The following is a 24748-nucleotide window of genomic DNA, read 5'->3' on the forward strand; positions in this document are numbered from 1 at the left end:
CATTTGGTCCTTAAGCTAAAAAGACCTAGAGTTGCGAATCAGACATCAAAGGCATCACCTTTGCCTAAGGACAACCATTTATGGACTGCTCACAATAGATGCCCAAAGTGCCCCTTCAGATAATGAATGCCCCCCAAATTGTTGTAAATGTCAACAACACTGAATGCTTTTCATTTACTATGATAATATTGGAAACCTGTGGGCAGGGTGTTTTTGCTTTTCCAACTCAAGTTCTATAGAGTTCTATAGCGTCTAGTTTTTGAGGAGCTTACATTAAAAACTTGGATTTTAATCCACTTATTTGCATTATAGCTTCAATTACACACACTCCATGTGGCTATTGCAGTGAACAGACAAATCTGGGATTCATATCCACAGCCATCCAGCTCCAAAGTGGCAATAAAGCTTGAATTAACTGCAACATAGGATACCACACAGTATCCGTATTGCCTAAATACGGTAGTCCCAAAGAGCTGCAATTTCCTGGCATTTTGATGCTTGGTTGAACATGGAGTTTAACACAACAGAGACCCATTGTGTTGGGAAGCCAGGACAGCAACGCAGCTCCACCCATGCCACCCTATCAGCCGCTACTGTGCATAACTGAGACCAATATTCACAACTGTAAAGCAGTGCACACGAAGATAAGAAATAATAATCTGAACTAGGAAAAATAATGGAAGTGATCAAAACTCAACTTGCCCTAAAACACACACACACACACACACACACACACACACACACACACACACACCTATATGTTATACAGATTAAATCTGAGTGGAGAAAAAGTTAACAATGTTCAGACACCCAGACAGAACCGCAGAGACAAATCAAAGAAGTTATGATTAGATTGTGCAAGTGCTCTGGCACAATCACAAACTAAACTGTAACTAAACTTCAAATATTGTGCCTTTTCACACTGTATTCCAAAACACAAAGTCTGCATGTACCTGAAAAACACTGATTACAAAAGTGCCAATCAGCCTAGTAAGAAAGAAGAGCATAAAATGATTTCATAATTGATGAACATAGAACTAGTAGGAGAAAGTATTGTTTAATGTTGAGCCAAGATATGGAACTTCCTGACCTGGGGGAATCAAATCTCAGCTCTCTCTTCCCTTCCCTCCCTTCTAATTACAAGTTTTCTTTTGCTGCTTGAACACTTTTTTGTTTGTTTGTAGGTCTTTAACCTGACCACTGTGATTTTTGCTGCCCTCCTCTGGAATCCCTTTGGTTTGCTTTCATATGAGTTATTTTAAAAAGTTTGATGTAATTTATTCTGCACCTAGATAGGGGCAAAGAGCTATGCAGTTGTCTCTAAATCAGTGGGAACGATGATGGCCTACACTACCATCATCTGCACGGCATAGTTTCTGAAATTTCACTAGACATTGCTGACATATTTTCTTCAGGCCTAAAACTGCATTTTTGAAAAAGAGCACAAGTTGAGATTGCAAGGGTGAAATCTCTCACAGTTTCTGCATCTGTTCAACCTGACCGTGCAGTTGCAGAAAATGCTCTGTCCTGATAATGTCTGCGTGCTTTCATCACAGTATTCCTGTGGTGCTGCACACCTACAGCTTTCTGTTGAACTGGTCTTGTGAATTCACAACCAGCAGGAACTTTGAAACTAGATGTTCCTTTGCCTCCTTTGCAAACTGGGTTTTGGACAACAACAAACAGTCAGGGATGCTGTTTGCCTACTAGAAGATAAATAGATAGCAGCCATGCTTCCTCCCACCCCAGCCCCCAACTTAAACTACACTACTGATAAGAAATAGCTGTAAACATGGAAGTAGGTAATGGACAAAGCAAACATACTGTAATTACTGGAGGTAGAGAAAGCAAACACATTCATGCTCAGTGTGCAAGATGTAGAAGGTATTGTGTCACCTTGCAGCTGCATTGGTGATTATTTTTAGACTGCTGGGATTACGGATCAGCTTGTCCAGGATGCTGACAATCTGCTCAAACTTCGGTCTGTTGTTTCTGTCTTTTTGCCAACAGTCCAGCATCAACTGATACAAGGCAGCTGGGCAGTCCATGGGTGGTGGCAAGCGGTACCCTTCTTCCACGGCTTTAATTACCTGCACAAGGAGAAAAAGATTGCAGACATTATCAGGAAAAGCTTCCCCCTTTGGTTCTGCAAGGGATCTCCATTACATTGTCACGGACGGTATTTAAAACCAATCTATCCATTCTCCAATTGTTCCGACGTGTCCTTCTTCCTCTTTATTTGCAAAATAAGCCACTTGACAAAACGGAGATAGGGAAAAGTGACAGAGGAAGCAGAGGATAATGTGTAGCTCTTTGAAGAAGGTGCTATTTGGTCTTGTCCAGTGCTCAGCTTTGATTAGACCAAATGCAAGTCAACTTAATACATTTCCTACAATACAAGCTTAATTGGTCCAAAGAGAAAACATCTGGAAGATCGCTACCCACTCATCCCCCCCTCCTCCTCAACAGCCTTTTAGGAATTGCTGTTTGAGATCATAGGAACATGGGAAGCTGCCTCAGAGTGCACCTGATTATTGGTCTGTATAACTCAGTACTGCCTTCAAGCACTGGCGGAAATTCCAATGAGTTTCAGGCAGGAGTCTTTCCAGCCCTATCTGGAGATGCCAATGACTGAATTTGGGACATTCTGCATCCAAATCATGCACTCTCTTTCTGAGCTACAGCCCTCCCTCCAATAAAGAGGCCTTACATTTTAAGATCTAATTATCAGCTAGGATGTTTTACATAATATTCACTAACACAAAGATACAAGCATGCAAACTCTGGGACTATTTCATAGGTACAGAATTCTATATAGGGAGAGAACATCGGCATATATAAATATATCTATATATTAATTGTTTCACAGAAAGAGGGCAGTATTCATCTATCAAGGCTACATCGGCAGCTAGTAGCTTAGCACAGCTAGTTATCCCTTCTCCTTTTAATGGGAGTGCTCCTTGCCTCTACAAGCAAGCGATATTCAAATACACACTTAAAGTTGCACAGGCAGTTGCTAACGCCACATAATTGCAGAAATATCCAGCTTTACTGACATTTCCATATTTCTGCATCGCACGGCAGATAGAGTTAGATTACTGTTGACAGATGGGTTAAGGGGCTAACAAGGATGTGGAGTAGCAATAAAGCTAGATTACCCATGATTGTCCTAACAAGCATATTTCCAGCCACGTTGGGGTTTGGCTTGAGAGGTTGTGGCTGTGTGGTTTGCATGTGAGAAATCAACCAGATTTTGACTTTCTATAATCATTTTAGGAAAATGACTGAAAAGCAGCAGGCAGCTTAACAAACGCCCTGTGGCAGATCAGAAACAACTGCTTCCTACTTGACATTTCAGGAGGAACAAATGATGAAATTAGCTTCCATTTTCTAATTTCCATTATCAGGACAGCAATTCTTTATTTCTAAACCAGCAAGTTAAGCAATATGGTTAAATAACCAGGCAATATGAACAACTAACAGCCAATAGTTATATGAATAACTAGGGGCTAGTGCAAACATAACATTTCTTGGTCTTTTTATAAACTGTAGCTAGGAAATTAAAAGCATTCCCTGACCTACAAGAAATTCCCTTCTCCTCCCCTTTCAGAGTTAACAACTGCCATTGTGAGGTGTTACATTTACACTAATGTTAATAATAACCGTAGCTACCTTTAAACATGGTTTACATAGCCATTTCAGACTCTTATTTTAAAGCTAACCAAGGGCAACATTGGTGCAAATATTATTGCATGGCTAATGCTGGCAAGCGAAGATAGGATGGAATTAACATGGTAGAAGGGACACAGGCTACTAATTTATTAACAATAATCAGTAGACTGGAAAATGTTATATATTTATATTAATAGACTGGAAAACCTGTTCAATAAAGAGTCATTTTAAAGCAATGAATAACATGGGTTCACTACTCTCTCTCTCTCTCTCTCTCTCTCTCTCTCTCTCTCTCTCTCTCTCTGTCTCTCTCTCTGTGTGTGTGTGTTTGTGGTGTGTGTATTCCATGATTATATCCCCATTTGTTAGCTAAAAAGTGCCTGATTTCGTTTGCTGTTACTATATGTTTGCTTAGCATTAGGGTAAGATATTATGCACAAAAATTTATTCCCATTTGTAAAACATATATAGATCTGGTCAGAATTGGTAGCTTTTAATTGAGTCATGTGGAACATATCTAAATTAAGGGAACAATATGGTATGTTTTTTAAAACGGCTTTGGGAAATACTATATTCCAAAGAAGCATAAAAGGATGGCAGATCTGTTTAACTTTCTGAAGTTGGACAGCAATAAATTCAAAGCTATCTAAATGAACCTCTATGTAAAAGACTTCTAAACAAATCAAACCATCACTTCATGTTATCTGCTCACTGCATCCGAAGGCATTTGCTCATTAAAATCTTAAACACAATTTCCTCCTCTCTTTCTTAGGCAGTTTAATTGGCCCAGTATACTCCTAGAAAAGCTCAGCAGAGATACAGCCAAAAGGGATCACGAGACATTTAATAAAGTTCTATAAAAGATGTATAACATTCTAACTAATGTAAAAGCACTTGTCGATTATTCTCAGAGTAACTTGAATCATCCTCCTTCCTTTATCCTGTAAGTTCAAAAGTTCTTTTTTATACAGAAATGCCGCATATTTTTTCAAGAGAAAGTAATATTTTCAAACATTTGATTTTCCAAAATTAAAAATAGGCACCAGCTTGTCTTATGCTTTTCCTCCTCTCACAGTATACTCACATCCTGATTGGACATCTCCCAGTATGGTCTTTCTCCATAGGACATCACCTCCCAAAGAACAATCCCATAGCTCCACGCGTCACTGGCTGATGTGAATTTACGGTAAGCAATGGCTTCTGGAGATGTCCATCGGATTGGAATCTTGCCTCCCTACAAATACAAAGCGTTGTATAAAGTAGCAATAATGGGATGCACATTTATGCTATGGAATTTGCTACCACAAGACATGACGATAGCCACCAACTCTGAAGATTTTGAAAGGAAGTTAGACAAATCATTGGAGGATATGACTGTGAGCAAAACTCGTTCTATGAATGGTTTCAACATCCTGAAAACTGAAATGGACCCAGTTTGAGTGTAGCTTGTAAGAAGAATTGACAGTGGTGTAAGTAACTTGTTATTTATTTACACTGTCTCTTGACAGTTTTACAACAAATACATTTTCAAATGTTTGCATAAATTTTAAAATTTTTTTTAAAAAAAATAAATGCAATTGAAAATGCATGTAGCAACAATGAAAGAATACATAAAACCAACAGGGAATCTAATTCCCAAATGCCTGAGAGAACTAAAAAATCTTCTAGCTTCTGAAAAGAAATCAGAAACATCAAGATTTCTTGGGGCAACACATTTCATAACTCCAGGACCACCTTAGAAAAGGCAGTGGTGCCCTTATTTCCCTAGAGGCCGTAACTTGGAGCAGGACCCCACTGGCAAATACTAAATTATTGTAGTAACCTCATGTAATTGATGTCATTGCCTGATGCTGTTTACTTGTTTATGTCACAGAGATTCCTGCCAGAAAAAGAACATGGTATGGAAACCAACGTCTTATTGTTCTTTATGCCATTGGAAAACACATAAATCCCAATTTCACTTGCCAGGTCTAGATGGTGCTCTTTTAAGTTTATTTTAATCTCTGTTGCCGACTTTTAGCTATTTTATGCTTTTATGTTGCATTTGGCATTTAATTTGTTTTTCTTTTTATTGTAAAGCAATCCAGAAACTATGCATTATGGGGCTGCATACACATTTTGCTTTAAATAACCGAATAAATAAATCTCTGTAGGACTGCCACAAAACAGCCACTAATATGATATACAGAACCACAGAAACTGTTGTTATTACTTTGGGCATCTTTCTGGATCTGACATTTTCTCTCCATTTTGATAGACATGGGTTGCCACTGTATACACACTTACCTAGGATTTACTGCTGAATAGATATGCATAGGATTCCAATCTTAAGCATGATTAGATTCCAGAATACATATTTTTGAACCAAATCTCACCAGATGGCATTTAGCATGAGGACAGTGTGGCTTGCCCTGCAGGGTAGAGCTGTAGCAATAGCCTCCCGTCAGCAGCATCCCTGTTGCTTCCTGGAAGAGGCAAGGTGGCAGCGAGGTTGGTGCAATGCAGATGCATAGGGGGAAGCACTGCATGCATCCCAGCACTGCTGCTGGGAGGCTATTTCCCAGTACTGTCCCACTAGACGAGCCATTCCTGAAAGCATGTATGCAGCCTTGAGCTTCTTGGAGAAAAGAAAGAAAGAAGATTGTAAAGGCCCAAAGGAGCAGAATTATGTGTTTCTAAAACCTTCAACACTGGCTTTTGTGAAACTGGCAGGGTGGTTAAACGACATTAAAGCACATATATTTTCTTGCCTGCCTGGACAGATCCTTACCTTTTTTAATCTCTTCATCAACTTTTCATCACCAAGCCAGAAATGTAAGAATATTGGAGGAAGTGTATAGTCATACTGAACAGTCTTAGACAGTATAGAATTGTTGTGGTCATGTATGTGTGCCCACCCTCTTTTAACATAAATGATCTTGTTGAAGAGCCACTATGTGATATTTGGCTCTCAAACACCTAAGGATTCATAGTAATCATTCACAGATCACCGGACTCACCCTTGTTGTGTAGGCAGCTTCTGGATCATCCTCCAGAACACGGGAGAGGCCAAAATCCGAGACCTTGCATACCAGGTTACTGTTGATGAGGATGTTGCGGGCAGCCAGGTCACGATGGACATAGCCCATATCTGACAAGTACTTCATGCCAGATGCAATTCCTCGAAGCATTCCCACTAGCTGGATGACTGTGAACTGAGCATCATGTTTCTGTAAGACATTTACAACAGCCTTTCAGATCTTCGACGCACCCAGGACCTGTATCCGCACACATTCTATCAAAGTCACTGGGAACCTGCCTTGTGAAAATGCTCTGCCAAAACTCAGTGCTTATAATGAAAATAAACCTGTCCCAGGCATTGTCGGATGAGACATGGGTAATTTCATCTGTCCTTTTATTATTGCACAGTTTTTATATGAGTTCAGACTATATAGCTCCCTTTGGGCTGATTCCCCCCCCCCACTCCAGTTGACTGTGGGGGCCTAATTTCACCAAAAACCTTAATTCTCTACTCCGAGTTAAGCAGATACACAGGAAGGCAGACAAAATATGATTATAAACATATATGATGGATTCAAATGGGCACATTCTATCTGTGACTCAATATTATTTTTCACAGTGTAATACAATTTCATTCTTTTCTTCTGGTGAAATGCAGTAGGTGCATATATTTCCTTTTTGCCCAGGTATCATACATCAGGCTTGCGGAATGGGGGCCCCTGCCTGAAATCCTGGACAGCTGCTGCGAGTCAGTGTAGACAATACCCTGACTAAGTATAAGGTGTTCCTGTGTTCCTATAATTCCTTATGAGGCAAGCAGTAGACTCATATCCTTATGATATTTTTACATATCCGCAACCAACCTTTACTATGGTAGCCATTAGTCTGAAATTCTATCAATAATGGTACAGTCACACTGATTTATAAAGCCGGGGGCATCACCACAGAATAAACAAAGTACTTACCCTCAGGAAGCTATCCAAAGAGCCATTTTCCATATACTCAGTAACAATCATGACAGGTTTACCTGGGGGGGGGGGAAATATTAAGCACAATCACTCTGTAAGATAAGCAGCCTCATAACCAAAATGCTTAAGTCTAATTAATGCATGCATGAAGGGGTTAATCCCATACAGCAAGCTGTCCTGCCAGGCTTATCTAGGTTACTCCCTTTCAACTTGAATGGAAGGAAGTCAAGCCTATGGTTCCCCTCAGGCCACCATGCGAAGCCACTCTTGTGTTCCTATAGAAATAATTAGGAACTTGCACCATTTGGGAAAACAATAAAAAACAATTCATCATCATCAAGTAAAGGGTTAATAAGAGAAAAGTTAAGTTCTACAAAATGCAGAGAGCTGTATTATGGTAAAACAGCTAATAGCATTTGGTGTTTGATCAGCATCCTAAAAGCATCCTCCAAACAGAAGAGGAGCATAAACAGAAATGGTTGCATGGCTATCTGTATGATTTAGAACAGGGGTAGGCCTGAGGATGGCATGGAGCCCTAATTCATTCAGCCCTAATTTCATTCAGCTTCAGAAAGGAGGGGTGTGATCCATTCACTTTTGGCCCTCCCCTCCAACGGTTGAGATATGACCCCCCCCACCTCACCCAGCAGATCAATCATATGGGAAAGAGGTTCTCGTCGGGGGGGGGGGGGGAGGTTCCCATGCCTGGTTTGCTGCAAACATGTTCAACTTGAAGGTTCTCCTATACTTTTTATGAAGCTGCTGGTTCTGTCAGTAACAGAATGCTAGGTTAACGTGAGCTATTGGTCTGAAGCAATATGGCAACTCTGACCTCCTATTATAGCAAGGCTATATGCAACTGCATTTCATTTTGGGTCTCATGAAGGCAGCTATAATATTAGCATTTCAGAAGATAATTCTTTAATCACAACAAAGGACTATTTATTTATATGAATCTATTTTATCTTCTGTCCTAGGAGATCGGTGCAAATCATCACAATTATTCAGGGATAAAGCAAACCTGTCACCACAGGGCTCAAAGGCCAACATCTTAATCCTAAACACATTTACTTGGGAGTGAATCCTATTGATTTCAAGACAATTTACTTCCAATTAAGAATGCTTAGGATCATAAAATGAGCCAGGGGGACAAGAGGCCAGACAACGCCAGCAAACAATAGGGGAATATTTGACAATATATTAACATACACAAAATATACACAGATGGATGGGGATGAATCACAACCATTGCTCATAATGATAGATTTCTCCATGCTTGTTTTTGTCTGAAATTGCCACTTCACTGGTGAGATATTAGCACATAGGAAATATTTCCATCAGTAGCCCACTGCATATAACCCTGCTTCACTCTTTGGGCAAAGGGGGGCAGGTGTCCTGGACAGAAAAGGACAAGGGCGTATGGTGGCAGAATACCATCCTGCTTCCCTGTGACTAATAAGCACGGGATGCCTTGGCCTGGCAGCACTGTAGCCCATAGATTGCAGCAAAATACTGGGCAAGGTTTTGCCCAGTATTCTCTCTGTGTGATGGGCTCATAGGAAAAATCTGCCCCATGATCCCTTGCTGAAGAGGGGAGCGGAAAGCCTATATAAGGCTGTTCCCCCTGGAGCTCACAGCCATTTCGCTTTGAGAGCTTCCCGCCTGTCTACCCTCAGGTTAGAACCTTCACTGGGCAATGTTGGGTCGTTGGTTGACAGGGCTGGCAGGATTTTTCCCCCCTCTCTCAACCTGATTGGCACTTTGTTGGGGTTTTTCTTTCGTCTTTCCCTCAGTGAAATTATGGCATTCCTTTGTTAGGCAGAAGAACATTGTTTGTATGAGGGCAGAAATGGCATTGGTCAGGATCAACATAGTATGGGGAGAGGCGTAAGGGAGCTGAGGGGAGAATTGACCACGGCAAACCCAAGCATGGGTTGGGTATCTGATTGGTTGGAATCTGCACCCTGGTCCCCCAGTGAGACCTTGCTTGCTTGGCTTGCACCACGGCAAGGTTCAACACTGGCCGATTCCTCTCATACAGGTTTGGAGTGATCCAAACCCAGCGGATCCATTCCATCAACATGGGGCTTGTGGAATGATGAACTGATCCTGGGACCCAATGCCATGCCAACCCTTGCCCTGCCTGCTGCTGTCAATAAAGATTTGGCCTGATTTTATCCCATCACCATTTTACATTCTGGTTATTTTGCTGCTCTCATGGGTCACATAATGTGCTTGCCTGGACAATTAGCTAATAGCAAATATACTACATTTAATTATCACAAGCATTAAGTAGTTCAGGAGTAGCAGGTCTTACTCAGGACCCTAACAGCCTTTCCACTGCCTAATGGCAATTGGACACAGTTCTTTCATGTGTCCTTTGTGAAGAAACACTGCCGTGCTGATGCTCCAATGAATCTTTACAAAGCTCAGTCTTTCAGATCTTTCTGGTCAGGTCTGACATGAGTTATGGCTTGGGAACCAGAAAAAACCCCACTAGATAATCCACTTAGCAACTGCTTTAACTCCTTAGGGATAATACCGCCCCCCTCCATGGCTTTCCATTCATAATCAATAAATACATGGCATAATACAGCATAATGTTCATTCAGTTAATTATTAATAACCATATTACAGCTGCAAATAATTCACAAGCTACCAGAATTATGTGCTCGTACGGCATTACAGGACTACGCTGGCGGTGCACAATTTCCATTTTATAAATGGCTACGGACCTATTTAGTCTGAGGTATCCCTACTAATGCAGACCTATAGTCGAAAGTTAAACTACTGTCTTGTAAATTGCCATGCACATTCTATGCTATACGAACAAAACAATGTTTACCACCTTTCAAAGGTGTTGTAAAGGCATTGAAGCCACAGATTGCCATACTTCATATCATTTTTTATTGGATCTCATGTTTTAATAAAATAATTAATATCAGAGAGAGGATTTCAATGTCATGCTCAGGAAATTTTGTGTGATATTTAAAATGCATTCAAACCAACAATTCATGTTTTGTTAGACGGGCACACGCTAGGAGCTGAAGCTCACAGAATTTTCCTCTAAGTTTGCTAGAGAGAACTCCATTAGAGACACTCCCACTGTGCCCTGACAGGGAGAAGGCATAGCTATATATCTTCTCTTACCTGCCCGGGCACATCCTCTCCTTTTTTGCCTTTTCCTCAGCTCTTCACCACCAAACCAGAAATGTGAAAACATCTGCTAAATCTGAGCTCCAAAGCTCGACTACATTTAAGCTAGACTTAAGTATGTACTTGTCACCAAATTACCATTTTAAACCTGCCTGAAGAAAGCTGCTGTTATCTGTTACTCTTCAACAAGTATTCTGTGGGAACAAATGTTATTTATACTTTTTACACGATTGTTTGTGTGATTATTGTTTTAAGGGGAAGGAAAGGGAGAAATACCAGGAAAATCAAGTCTGCCTTAAAACATTAGATCTCCCTCCCATCACCACGTGCTGTTCTGAGGGTGTTCCCAACCCCCTAAAGCCAATTTCAGGGGGCATGAGAGGGGGAAGGTCCCATTGCACAAGCAGAAGTTCTTGCATGTGGTTTCTGCTGACAGGACTTATTAGTTGCTTCCTGCTCTCAGGTCTCAGCTAGACTGGTAAAGAGAAAGTTATTTATATACAGTGCTGCCCCGCAAGACGAATGCCTCGCAAGACGAAAAACTTGCTAGACGAAAGGGTTTTGCGGTTTTTGAGCTGCTTCGCAAGACAAATTTCCCGATGGGCTTGCTTCGCAAGACGAAAACGTCTTGCGCTTTTTGCAAGTTTGTTTCCTTTTTCTTAACACCGTTAATACAGTTGCGACTTGACTTCGAGGAGCAACTCATAGAACGCGGTGTGGTAGCCTTTTTTGAGGTTTTTGGTGATTTTTGAAGCTTTTCCAAAACTTTTCCGACACCGTGCTTCACAAGACGAAAAATTCGCTAGACGAAAAAACTTGCGGAACGAATTAATTTCGTCTTGCGAGGCACCACTGTACATAGTATGTGCAATATAACATTGTGCCATCAGCTGGCAACGTGGAGTCCCATTTTTCTCTACCTGTTTTTCCTGTTTAAATTTACAACGCTTTAAACTGAAGCGGGGTTTTTTTATGTGTCTAGATCCAGCCACAGTTAAGCCTCCATGTTATTCAGATAAAAACGTGGTTATTATTTAATAATATTGCTCCCCAGTCTCAAAACTCAACAAACTATTTCATTCCAATGATGATAAAAGGTGGATTCAGACCTTTGAATAGATTTCATTGCACATTTACAGAATTATCTTTAGGCTCAACAGCAATCTGCTTACGAGATGCAAGATAAATAAAGAATAAATGTTACTCTATGTACACCACGGTTAAATGAGGTAAAAGTGACTCTAAAAGTAGAGCTGGCCCAAATAGGGACCATGCCTATGTCTTACTATAGAGGAAGACCCCATTGGTCCTTCCTCAGAGTGAGGTACGGAAGCAGTGAAGATGAGATGAAGCGGCAGCAGAAAAGCTTCCACCACTAACACAGTGGCAAAAAAATCAAGGGAGGAAGGAAGGAAGAACAGGTAGTTTGATAGGTGGAAGGGGGAAGAAGTAGGATAGTGCCACTGCTAGATGAAAGGCATAGCTAACTGGCAGCCCCAATGAACAGGACCATGCCTTAAAGGATGTGAGGATACACCACTACCATTTGCTGCAGTGCCATACTTGTTTCCTCTAATAGCCAGTTCCTATTAGAAACAGGGCCACCTACATACAGAGGTGACATCCTTGCTAGGCAGAAGTACATATCACTGTGAATCAAATGAAAGAAAGAAAACTCAACTATATTGACTGACATGAAGCCATGAACATACATAGTCTTGATGGCAGTTGAGAGGGAGTGGGTGAGGAGAGGGGAGGCTAAGGGTTTAATGCTGTACTCACCAAGGGCATAAACCACACAGAATCAATGGGGCTTACTTCAAGTAGACTTATATAGGGGAAGGAGGAAAAAGTGTCCTTTATCCATTCTCCACCCATAAACCCCATTCATCTACCCCCATACTGAGAGGCTTAAACAGTACAACAAGGCTCCTATTCCATGTTCCTGTCTGGAATATTCCTCTAGGGGAATGGCTATAGACAGCAAGACTTTGTTATAGGTCCCACATGCCTTAGTATGTTTCAAAACTCTAAATAAAAAGAAACTGAGTGGAACATTGTACATTTGGTAGCAAGCAATGCTTATGAGATGAATTTACGCAACAAGTAAAAGCCAAAGTTGCCTGGTTACAATCTGAATGTTTCCATATTGATAATGTGCCAGTAGTCTAAAATTAGGAAAGAAGCAAAAGCCTTTCAAATCATTAGACGTACATTTCCTGCCTTATTTATCCTGTTCTGAAGAGAAATTCTCACTAACACTGAGCTGGAAATGTATGTGCAATCCGAAACATATGCTCCAAAGAAAACCTACATTTTTTTTTTAAAAAAAGAAACATTATGTGTTAATTTATCAAAATGCAGCCATTTACACGATAACAACTTATGTCAACAGTGTTTCTAAAATTTATTATACTAAACTGCTACAAATTGCTGTAAATTATTAGTAAACTAAGGAGAACATGTGTGTTGGCTATTAGGGCTGCTGCCTATAGGACACCCTAGAGACCAGTGTAGAAGGAAAGTTCAGCACAGAAACAAATATGTTACAGGGGAATAATTCAGTGCTGGAAGAATAGTCGGAGGTCTTATTTTACCCATACACCTTATCACATCTCTAGTGAGTAATAAGAGACACTGTCCCTAAACAGTGAATGTGTGCCTCTGAGTTCAAGTAGGGTTCCTTACAGACATTTGCTATGCAAGAGGTCAAGAATTAGTCCATATGAGCCTATCAGCATGAACAGTCAGTTCCTTTCTAAGAGCCATCCATCAAAATTGGGTTTGCCATGTAACGGTCCCAATGCCTATTTATCATGTGCTCTATATATTTTGGAAGGTGTGCTTGGCAGACTCCTTTCAAAAAGAACACCCATGGATAATATACAAACTTGAACTATTTTCTTGAACTATGTCCAGCTTACCTTTAAGCTCTACATAATTGCCAGTAAAATAGAATTCAAAAGCACTGGAGAATTTATCATTGTACCATATTGATGTAGGAAGAAATAATCTATTAAGTATTTGCCATCTTAGTGATAATGCAAAACATGTATCTGAATTGCCTTCTTGAAAGCAGTAAGAACATTTATAGTAATAATGTCAGCAATGGCCAAAAACATTTCCCCTCAATAATGTCTTGTGTTATATGTCTTAGCTGATATATATTCTAAACAACTCTGGATTGTAATGTGCTAAGGCCTTTTGTGGTGGTGAAGCATCGGGTAGTGATTAGCTGGCCTGCCATGATGTCATGGAGTGCTCATAAACGTTCTAACTGCTGAAGAAATGACACTATGAATAATAGAATGTTTGCAAAAAGTCCAAGTGAAAAATCACTTTGATTGAGGGGGAAATCTAGTCCTAGTTTTTAAAACTTCTGAATTTCCCCTTTTCCTTCTTTTTTAAAAAATGAAATTGTCATCTACATTGTGATAGCAATATCTATACGGGATTCGATTTTATGCTAATCAATTTATCAATGCTATTCTTGGCCATTTGCAAGGCAGGAACTAATATTTGCCCACTTTGTCCTGTTCTTATGACTCCTAAAATACATATGAAATACCATGCAATAAATAATGAAATTAAGCTTTTACATGGACCAATTATTGCCACATGGTTTTTTGCTGCCTAATTGTGGCTATCCAAATATCTGCCAGATGCTGACACCATGAGGTAATGTGCAGTATGGTTTTGTAAGCGCAGCCAGAATGCCTGCAGCTGTTTAAGAGCAATCACTCTCAGCACAGATCCCGGTATTTTCTAATCTTGAATGACAACTGTAAAGCATTATCATCATTATCACCACAGGAGGGTGTATAGTGCACAGAATTCTCCAAAACTATAAGAGAATGCAAGACTATGGGTTCCTGTAGTATATATTTAACTATTCCAGAAATTTAAAGACGGTTGTGTAGCCCCTTAAGATGTAAAATACTGCTTCTACGTTAAGTAACTGCCTTGGTATTTAGGAAATCATTATGACTTATAAGCATCCTATAAGTAAGACTAGAACATTCACAGCTCAAGAATTATCAATACTGTCTAGCAGCATAGTGTCAAGTTCTCTTTGGCTGGCAGTGGCCAAAAGAAGGGAGGTCACATAGGGACTATCTGGCATTATCATGATATATCGCCAGCTAAACACTGCAGTATCTCGATACATGTCTGAAATAAGGCTGGAGTTTATAATAATATGGGGAAATGTTTTTTAAAAGAAAAATCTAAATTTGATGTGTATAATTAAATGAAAATTTACTCATGCTATTCTTGGCCATTTAGTTAATAGTTTAATAGTTTAGTTATAAACTATTAAAAATTTCTGGAGAATATATTACTGTTCTGTTAAGGGCTTTATATACCCATGGTAGCACCTTGTTAGAAAGTCAGGTAGACAATCTAGGTGCCACATGGCTCCTGAAAACTAGGTTACAGACAGTCACCCGACCTCTGCTTCTCCTCCAAGGAAGGAGAGTGTACTACCTACCAGGGGTGTCCTTTCCACTGTCAAAACAGCTCTTACTGTCAGAAAGTTCTTACTGTTGTTTAGTCCTTGCTTGTCACTTGAAGCCATTCATTTGGGTCCTGCCCCCACCAGAGCAGGAGAAAACATGCTGCCTCCATGAGGGCCTTGCAGATGGTGCAAGCAGAAAGCAGCTTTTAATGCAAAGTAAAGTCCTTTAGTCTGCAACTTCAGCTGAGAGGCGGCAGGGGCATATGCCTTGCAGATAGGGCAGGCAGGAAACGGCCATTTACTTTGCAGTACAGTGGTACCTCTGGTTACGAACTTAATTCGTTTCGGAGGTTTGTTCATAACCAGAAAACGTTCTTATCCTGAGGCGTGCTTTCACTAATGGGGCCTCTTGATGCGTGCCTCCAGTGTGCAATTTTCGCTCACAACCCAGGGCAAAGTTCGCAACCAGGAGCACCTACTTCCGGGTTAGCAAAGCTCATAACCCAAAGCATTTGCAAGGAGGATGGTTCGTAACCAGAGGTATCACTGTAAGTGCAAAGGTCTGTAAGGCCAGCTGGGCAGTGCATTCTCGATATATTACAGGGTGAAAAAATATGAAACTTTTATCGCGGTCTGGCGTTCATCCTGGTAAGAGTCAAAATATCAATTTATCATCCCCCCCTATCTAGGACTAGGCAGCTAAGAGAATTCTGGATATCTTAGGAACTACATTTCACATAAACCTTTCATACCTTGCCTACAGACCATGGATTTTCGAATTACTCCCTGTGGGTGCAAATCAGATGAGCAGTTTCTAAGAGTTTTAATGAAAAGTCATTGACCACAGACAGATGACATTTGCAGCTTATGAATGTGATTTTCCACCACTTGATTCAAAGATCAACTTCTTTTGAGGCATATTAAGGCAAACCCTTTCCATGACAGTCACGGGAGGAGGGCTTTAAGAGTCTTCCATACAATTTTCTATACACTATCTATAGTATGCTACAACATACAGAAGCCGACTTTAAGTATTTCTACAAGTTTCTTCCTACTTCATATCACCCAAAGCGTTTTCTTCAAATACAGAAACTCAGGTAAATCTATTCAACTTTCAGCTCAAATAATTGCCCTGCCTTTTTTGAAGGTAGTTTATTTATTTATTTATTTCAATTGATTCATTCTCAGTTACAACTGTTTAGACTAGGGGTAGGTTGCCCTTTTCAGCATGTGGGCCACATTGCCTTGTGCAGAGCCTTTGGGGTAGGCATGGCCAGAGGCAAATATTGGCAAAGCAATGGGTATGGTTATTTTCTTTGCATATTCCAGTGCACAAAAGTTATACATGTCTTTCTATCCTTTGTCCAGGCAAGCAAGAAGCATTAAAACAATTCGAGACACATTTATGCCAGGAGCAGGCACAGCAGGGCTGGTGAGAGGGGTGGTCTGGTGGAAGCAAGATTAGGTTGTGTGTGTGTGTGTGTGATGACCTCGGGAGAGTCCCATGGGCCAGACAGAAAGAGAGGGCTGAATGGCAACACTTTGCACTGGTGCCTGAGATTCCCAAGTCTCCTTCTTTGGAGGTCTTTAAGCAGAGGCTTGACAACCATATGTCAGGAGTGCTCTGATGGTGTTTCCTGCTTGGCAGGGGGTTGGACTCGATGGCCCTTGTGGTCTCTTCCAACTCTATGATTCTATGATTCTATGATTCTATGATTCTATAGTAGACAACAGTTCTTACTTTTAGTGACAACTCCTTCTAATCGGATGATGTTGGGGTGATCAAACTGTCCCATGATGCTTGCCTCTCCAAGAAAATCTCTTCTCTGCTTATCCGTGTAACCAACCTTCAGAGTTTTGATTGCCACTGAGATTTCTTTTTTAGAAGGAAGTTTTAGACGACCGCTGCATACTTCTCCAAACTCGCCTGTCAATAAAAGCAAAATATAAGGGAAACGCTTTTTTTCATTTCATAGCTCACGACAAAACTAACTTAGAAAACTGCACTTTAATTGGCACTGAAAAACTGACATTTTTACCGTCATGGATCCCATAACATGTGGTTCCCAACCAGTCACTCCTCCAAGCACTAACAAGAGTGAAACCGTCTTTACTTCAGCAGTGTGGTGGCCTCATTCGCCTTCAGATAATCACCCTGAGACTGTTTCAACAACAAGGCAACTTTAGCAAGCCTTTTCCGGAATGAGCTTGACCGTTTCACATTGTTCAGTTCCTCTTCTTCAAAACTATGGCCCCAACAACTAAACTGCCTTACAGTAATGTTCTTCAGAAAAACAGAATTTTCACACAGTTCCCATAGTACGGTCATTTTGCAAAAGTTTTGTGACAGTTTCATTCACAGTGATTATGCCAAGTGATAAATGACATTATGCAATAGATGAAGAAATAGACACTTTGTCCTATGGCACGACTTGTCTTATTTCCAGGTTAGGAATTGATAGCCATTTGATAAAGACCTCACAATCTTGGCCAACAACTCAAGGAAGTGAAACCATTCCATTCCCCAAATAAAAAGCAGCCAGTGCTTCCATAGTTTAGTTACAATTCAGTCAGTGCTGTGCTTTCTATATAGGAATGAAATCTACAGCCAAAGACCAGTAATTCTTCACCCATCGCTACATCCCTGGACAGGAAGTGTCAGCAACAGATGAGATTTCTGTTGTACTGTATGCGGTAAATATCTATATGTGACTAATTTAGGCACATAGGTCAAGAAGAACACGGGCCATGTGACAGTGTGATGATTTTTCATCTTGACAAATTCACATAGAATTTTAACAATTGTCTTCAAAAGCCAGCATCTCCGCTATAGCCTACTGCTGACATTGCTAAGAAGTGATAACATGGGCTGGCATTAAAGTGGTATAGAAGAGCCTAGCATACACTGCATTGCATTATATTTTCTTTTTGATTCGTTGTAGGTCAAAAAGGGCCATTCAGCTTGAAAATGAGCTTTTGGGGATTTTTTTTTTAACTGACTATTTAGAGATCCAAACATGCATTCAAGAAGCTATACAGGCTGTAACAAGGATTCTGATGAATAAAAATCTGACCTCTACAAGAATCCACATCTGCCAGCATGCTTTACTCAAGGCAAACAGCAGTTCTATTCAAATATTAGCATTAGGTCGATACTGTTAGGACACCATGAGAGCAGAAAATCAAAGCATGACACCAGAGGGGCAAAAAACCCACTTTGCAATAAATCTTGTGGAGGCTTGATGCTGTATTTTCTTTAGCTTTCTCTTTCCTTTCTTTCTCTCCCTATGTATCTTAATGGTCGTAACAGCTATAAGCTGCTGATCTCTTACACCTACATTGTGTGACAGCCAGAGGAACTTTTATTTATTGTTTGAGCGAATGCGGCTATTAAATCTATCTATGAATTCTTTGCCTGAGAACACAGTCAGAAGTGTCCACTGGCAGGTGGATGGGTGTATGTACATATAGTCTGATTTTCAGGGAGAAATGTTATGTTTTTGTTACATTTCCCCATGCTGTTTTGCAGCTTATGTAGAATATAGATTGCACTGAATAATCACAACACGCTCCAAGCTATACAGTGGTACCTCGATGCCTTGATGTTCAGGTCCTTTTGCCAAATAGTTGATGAATTCAAACCCTACATACTGCAATTGTGTAAGCAATTCAAGCTATGATTAGGTGAAGAGGGATTAATGGAGTCCTAAATTAAGTCAGTATGCCATGTTCATAGTAATACATGTGCGTTGAGAAAACCTAGCAATTAAGATACGGAGGACGAAGAGCAGAAATAAACCCAGAGTTGTTCAGTTGATTGAATGTTGGGATGTCTCAGCCAAGAGCTCAGGAAATTGCTGATAGAACCTAATAATAATAATAATAATAATAATAATAATAATAATAATAATAATAATAGTTTATTTATACTTCGTCCATCTGGCTGGGTTTCCCCAGCCAATCTAGGCTGCTCCCATCATCATCATCATCATCATACATTTAGCCAGTTGTGCTGTGCGGGAGTGAGAGCCTTACATTTCTGCCTATCTGGCATGCCTATGCCTCATATACTTCCAGTTGTCTCAGACATCTCATTTGAATATGACATACATGTTTAAAACACAAGCCACTTAAGCTTGAACTTAGTAACTGATATGCCATACAAAATCTGGAGATTGACGTGACCTGGGCATGGTGCATTGGATTTTATACATGTACACACAACTGGGATGGCACACTCACACATGGCTGTCAGGGGCATCAGAGGTGGGAAAATGCACCAGATGAATGGCAGGAAAGGTTTGTGATCAGGTAAGTGTATAATCTGATGCAGCCTGCTCTCTGTCAAGCTCAGGTCTTCATTTGTGAATGAGAATTATGGTACTACCAAGCTGTTGTGAAGTTAGGTGACAAAAGAAAATCATCTGTATTTTATTGCTGCTTTGGGCATAGTATGTTCTATAACAAGATGTAAAAATTGTAATTATTATTATTATTATTATTATTATTATTATTATTATTATTATTATTATTCCTCAACCATTCAAACAGGCACGTTGTTCACTTCTGATAGCTTACAATGGATTTTCTTGAAAAAAACCCCACGAGGCTTTAATTTCATTTCAAATCACATGCACAGCAGGGGTTGAACTTTGTTTTCAATTTGGACTGTCTGGAAATAGAAGGATACAGATAGATATTACTGGAACAGCTTTACATGATTTAAATCTACTCAGGGGACACTGGACATTTCTATTAATTTAGGCACTTGCTGCCTCAATCAATTGCATTTTGTTGAGAATTTGCAAACAGATGAGTTGTAGATGCAATTGTTTCCTACTCTTAGTTAGGTATGCTCTAAATCATAACTCTGCTAGGCACAGGGCCCTCCGTGACATTCCATTTCCTATTCAGATAAGACAAATGTCTCATGTAAGCTTAAACATTTTGTGCTGAAGCCCTCATTAATGAGCGCCAGGTAATTCATCCCCGCTAGGCTCGATAGCTCTGGAGCTCAGACTGTTAAGCCTTAATTCAGAACAGTATTCAAGGAAGCATTGGTTAGGACTAGCTATTTAAGGGACTATACAGTCGTACCTTGGAAGTTGAACATAATCCGTTCCGGAAGTCCGGTCGACTTCTGAAATGTTCAACTTCCAAAGCATGGCTTCTGATTGGCTGCAGGAAGCTCCTGTAGCCAATCAGAAGCCACAGAAGTCCTGCTGGACGTTCACTTTCCAAAAGAATGTTTGAAAACCGAAACACACACTTCCGGTTTTTGATCGTTTGGAAGCCGAAACATTCAACTCCCAAGGCGTTTGGGAGTCAAGGTACTGTATAAGCATAAGATGATATTTTACAGGACATGCTAATTCAAGAAGAAGGAAGTACCTGACAGATGATACGAGGCACCAAACACATGCCAAATTATGACTCCTTGTGGACCATCACTCATTTTTAAGAACCTAGGCCAAGATATTTTCCAAATATGTCTATCTGACACATATCCATCTATATAATGAACGTTTGTCTTTTAGAATACATTGTTTAAACTCATATCTATATTTATATCTATATTCGATACCCTCCAACATGCACCATAGTAAAACCAGGATGCCCATCTTTCGGGGCTGCACTCCTATGTGAGTCAAGTGACTCATGTGAGAGCACAGCCCCTAAAAATGGGGTGTCCCACTTAAATTGGGACAGTTGAGGCATATTTCGTTCTGTATATCCTCCAATGAGCTCAGGGCAACGCAGTGGCGTAGCGTGGGTTGTCAGCACCCGGGGCAAGGCAAGTAATTTGCGCCCCCTAGCCCGTGGATTTGCACCCCCTAACCCGTGGATTGTGCCCCCTAACCCTAACCCCCAGATGTTGTGCCCAGTGCGGCCGGCCCCCCTGCACCCCCCCACGCTACGCCACTGGGGCAATGCAATGCATTTCTTTCTTCTCGCCCTTTTATCCTCAAAATAGAGTTAGTCCCGTGGTATTCATAAGCCACAGGAAGCCTGATTTTCACTTATAAGGAACTGATAAGGGTTGTTGATGAATGAAAAGACAGTACGGTCTTACCTTGGAAGTTGAACAGCTTAGTCCCCGAACGTTTTGGCTCACGAACGTAACAAACCCAGAAGTGACTGTTCCGGTTTGCGAACTACTTTTGGAAGCCGAACATCCGATGGGGTTTCCACTGCTTCCAATTGGCTGCAGGACCTTCCTGCAGCCAATCAGAAGCCACACCTTGCTTTCCAAATGTTTTGGAAGTCGAACGGACTTCCGGAACGGATTGTGTTCTACTTCCAAGGCATGACTGTAGTAGTAAGGAGCACGTTTACACAGATCAGTCCAGGTTTTTACAATAATTTTAAGGCATTGATTTGCTCTTCTGACTCAAGTGCACATTGCAGACATGCATTTCAGTGGACAGATGGTGGGAGGCAGACCCCATTGCCACCTCTGCCCACACGTTCACTATTAGGTGCACAAAGAAGCGCAAACACATGGAGTCAGGCTCTGAGTACAGGCTCTTTAAGAAAAAGTCAGAGGAGCCACATTCACCTTACAATGGGCTCCAATGTTCAAAATAGAGGGGCAGGTGAAAGCAAAAAGGCAAGTGATAAACAGTGCGTGTTGAGTATCTTGTGGACAAATTAAATCATACAACTTCCTGTCCTAATAAATATGTGCAGAAAGGAAACTGGAATTGGAGGAGGAGCAGACCGAGAGACACATGCCTTGCTTGGCAACTCCCAACTCTCCCTTTGACAATAAGGGCAGACACACATTAGGAATTTGATTTAGAAAAACGAAAGCTCTGCCTCCTAGGTTCTAAAAGTGCATGATGCAGCGAACTCCATGTACAACATTCCAGATTAAAAATCAGAAATAATGGATGGAAATTAGGCACTTGAAATAAAATGTATTTTCCAGTGATATGGTGTCCTTTAAAACAGTGATGGAAACGCTTTGTATGCCCTCTCATGTTTCCATGGTTTGCGTTCATGGGGTTACTTTGAAAAGCACCTGAACCATAAAACACTTTAAAAGCGCCTTTTCATGTCTTGAGCACTAGGGAGTGGAATGCCTTGGAGTGGTGGAAATGGAATCCCTGTTGTAAATCCAAATCGTATAAACACAGATTACAAGGTATGTCTGCCCTCATTTTAATTAGAGATTGCACAGCAGTTTACTTTGCTGATTTGATTGTCAGTTGTAAAAATGACCCATAGCACCCATTGTTAAGCACTCATTAAAGTATCATTTTAATTCATTTTAAATGCTTTAAAAACATTTTAAAGCTTTTAGGATGAAATGGTTTTAGCATTTACTGCTGTATAATTAACTGCTAAGAATTACAAACAGCTGTTGTAACCCTTATCAGGACCCTGAGAAGTGGTACTAGTTAGCAGAGGCAGATGGAATTGACGAGGATCGTTAGAAGAGATTCTTTGAGTATCGGACAAGAATCTCTTGCAGAAAATAGTCTGAACTAAGGAGTCTACACTATACCTGTGAACTTTATCAGCAAGGAACAAGACATTCAGGGGCAACTACCAGCAGTCTTACAAATATGTTATCAATCTCTTTTCTAGTTAAAAACAACCATGGCCATAACACATATGCCACTGCTAGCCTGGATTTAACAGGATGGAGAACACTGCACTCTTGTGGGGCAAAATGAAAAAAATAAATAAATCACCATAATTCTGTAACATGATTTGACTTTTCTCTCTCCCCCTCCCATAATATTTAACAAAGTACATTGATTTCCTGTTAGCTGCTTTAAAATACAAAAAAAAAAAAAAACAACTTACACATCTTTCATGGTAAGCCTTTTTTTGACAATTATTTATTCTTTCAGGATATTAAAGAAATGTAAACTAAAGAGTTAACTCCATTTTTCTGTACTGTTTGTTTGCTCTTCCTTCCTAGGTCTGTGTGCTACTTTAGTGGCTCACTGTTGATTTGGTGTAGTTATTTGAGTTTAGAGTTTGCCTCTAACTGTGGGAATGCCTATGATCTCAGGCTTGAGCAAATAAAGCATCACCAGGAGAGATGGAAGGATCTGCTAAGTTTTGTTCTCTTGGGTTCTCATTTTTCCAATCTTAAACTCCACATTCTCCACATTTCTGCAGCAATTTACAGTTTTAAAAAATACCCCCCTCCGCATTTTATTGTGAAACTTTCCTGATAAACACATTTGTGTACACTAATGTACACATTTTTGCAAGTAATTTTCAAATGTTGTTCTCACTAATATATTCATTTTAACGTGCATTTTCTCCTAATATACATATTTTTGTTAACAACTAGTTGGTTGGAGAACTGCATCACAAAACAAGCATATGTGTGAATTTCAAAGGATGCATGTGTTTGAGTTTTCATAATGCTTCAGAAAATGTGAAATTCACCAGCATCAACTTAAGTTTTCATATTGACTCGGGAAAGACTGTCAGTCAATTGAGGACTGCAAAACATAAAGAGCTCATGCACTTGCAAGTTCTTGCATCTGACAGCAATGCTCTTCTACAGTTTCAGGCCAGTTTATAGCAAAAGGTCATAAACTGTATGCTTAAATGGCAGCACAAGAACAGAAGCAGCTCAACATTTCAGTAGTAGTGACTGGTAGGGTGGACATTGCTTACTGGCTTCCCAACACTGCTAGGAACCAAGAGGGAGACAGGAGGGGTGTGGTCACTATTGCAAGCACAACAATGGAAATTTTGTGTTAGCTCTGCGGCTGCACCTGCACCGCCACCAACATTCCCAATGCTGCAAGCTCTTTGTTGGGAAGCCAGGGAAGCAATGCCTTCCCATCCCTTTGACTGCTTTTGCATTTCAGTGTCCTGAGAGTTTTGGTTTCCGGCCTCATTTGGGGCAAGGAGCAGGTGGCGGCTCAGCTTTAGGTATTCTTGGTGGAAAATGATTATCTGAACCATTGCAGTCAGGGCAATTGTTCACTTTAACTCACGGAGTAATGTGTGGTAAGGCCTTCCTCTACCTTATATGTTGTAAGACAGATTGTCTCCTTCTGCAACTACATGCACACAAAATACATGTGAGTCTATGCGCCTGGTGGTGTGTGATTCAGTTCTTCAGCTGAAGCTAAGCAGGTCTGCTACTATTATACTGTCTGGGAGCCACATGTAAGCCACTCTAAGCTATTTGGACAGAGGTGTGGGCTATGGGTAAAATAAAGGAATGAATTAAGTAAGTAAGTACAAAAGCACTTTTCTGCCAAAATAAATTTGAAAGCCTTTAAGAGGCAAATAACTGCTGTTTTTGCAACAACTCCTAGTCTTCTGGAATGCTTTCATTCTGTACTCTTATTCTTCAGTAATGTCTCTGATTGCTAAATGTCTGAAGCACTGAGGCATTTGGATACAATTCACAAACCTCTCTTGCTGTGCAAAGATCTTGCATACACTGGTTTTGTGGAAACCGGTGCATTTGCTACAAGCTTGCATTCAGGGGTATCTTTATAGCTCTGGTGAT

The 24748-nt window shown here is 40.5% G+C and overlaps 1 protein-coding gene across 5 annotated transcripts in view; it reads right to left on the minus strand.

Annotated features, from left to right (window-relative positions):
• The window catches only part of EPHA3 (EPH receptor A3), a 208174-nt gene that overhangs the window by 9632 nt on the left and 173794 nt on the right, over positions 1-24748 (minus strand). For all 5 annotated transcript variants that reach the window (XM_081198950.1, XM_081198948.1, XM_081198947.1 and 2 more), the window contains 5 exons: positions 16994-17179; positions 7638-7699; positions 6672-6881; positions 4757-4906; positions 1897-2090 (listed from right to left, as the gene is read on the minus strand). In XM_081198950.1, coding sequence (XP_081055076.1) covers positions 1897-2090; positions 4757-4906; positions 6672-6881; positions 7638-7699; positions 16994-17179 — 802 coding nt within the window. The remainder of the gene's footprint in view (positions 1-1896; positions 2091-4756; positions 4907-6671; positions 6882-7637; positions 7700-16993; positions 17180-24748) is intronic.

The sequence above is a fragment of the Podarcis bocagei genome (genome assembly GCF_964188305.1).
Source record: "Podarcis bocagei genome assembly, chromosome: 6".
NCBI lineage: Eukaryota > Metazoa > Chordata > Lepidosauria > Squamata > Lacertidae > Podarcis > Podarcis bocagei.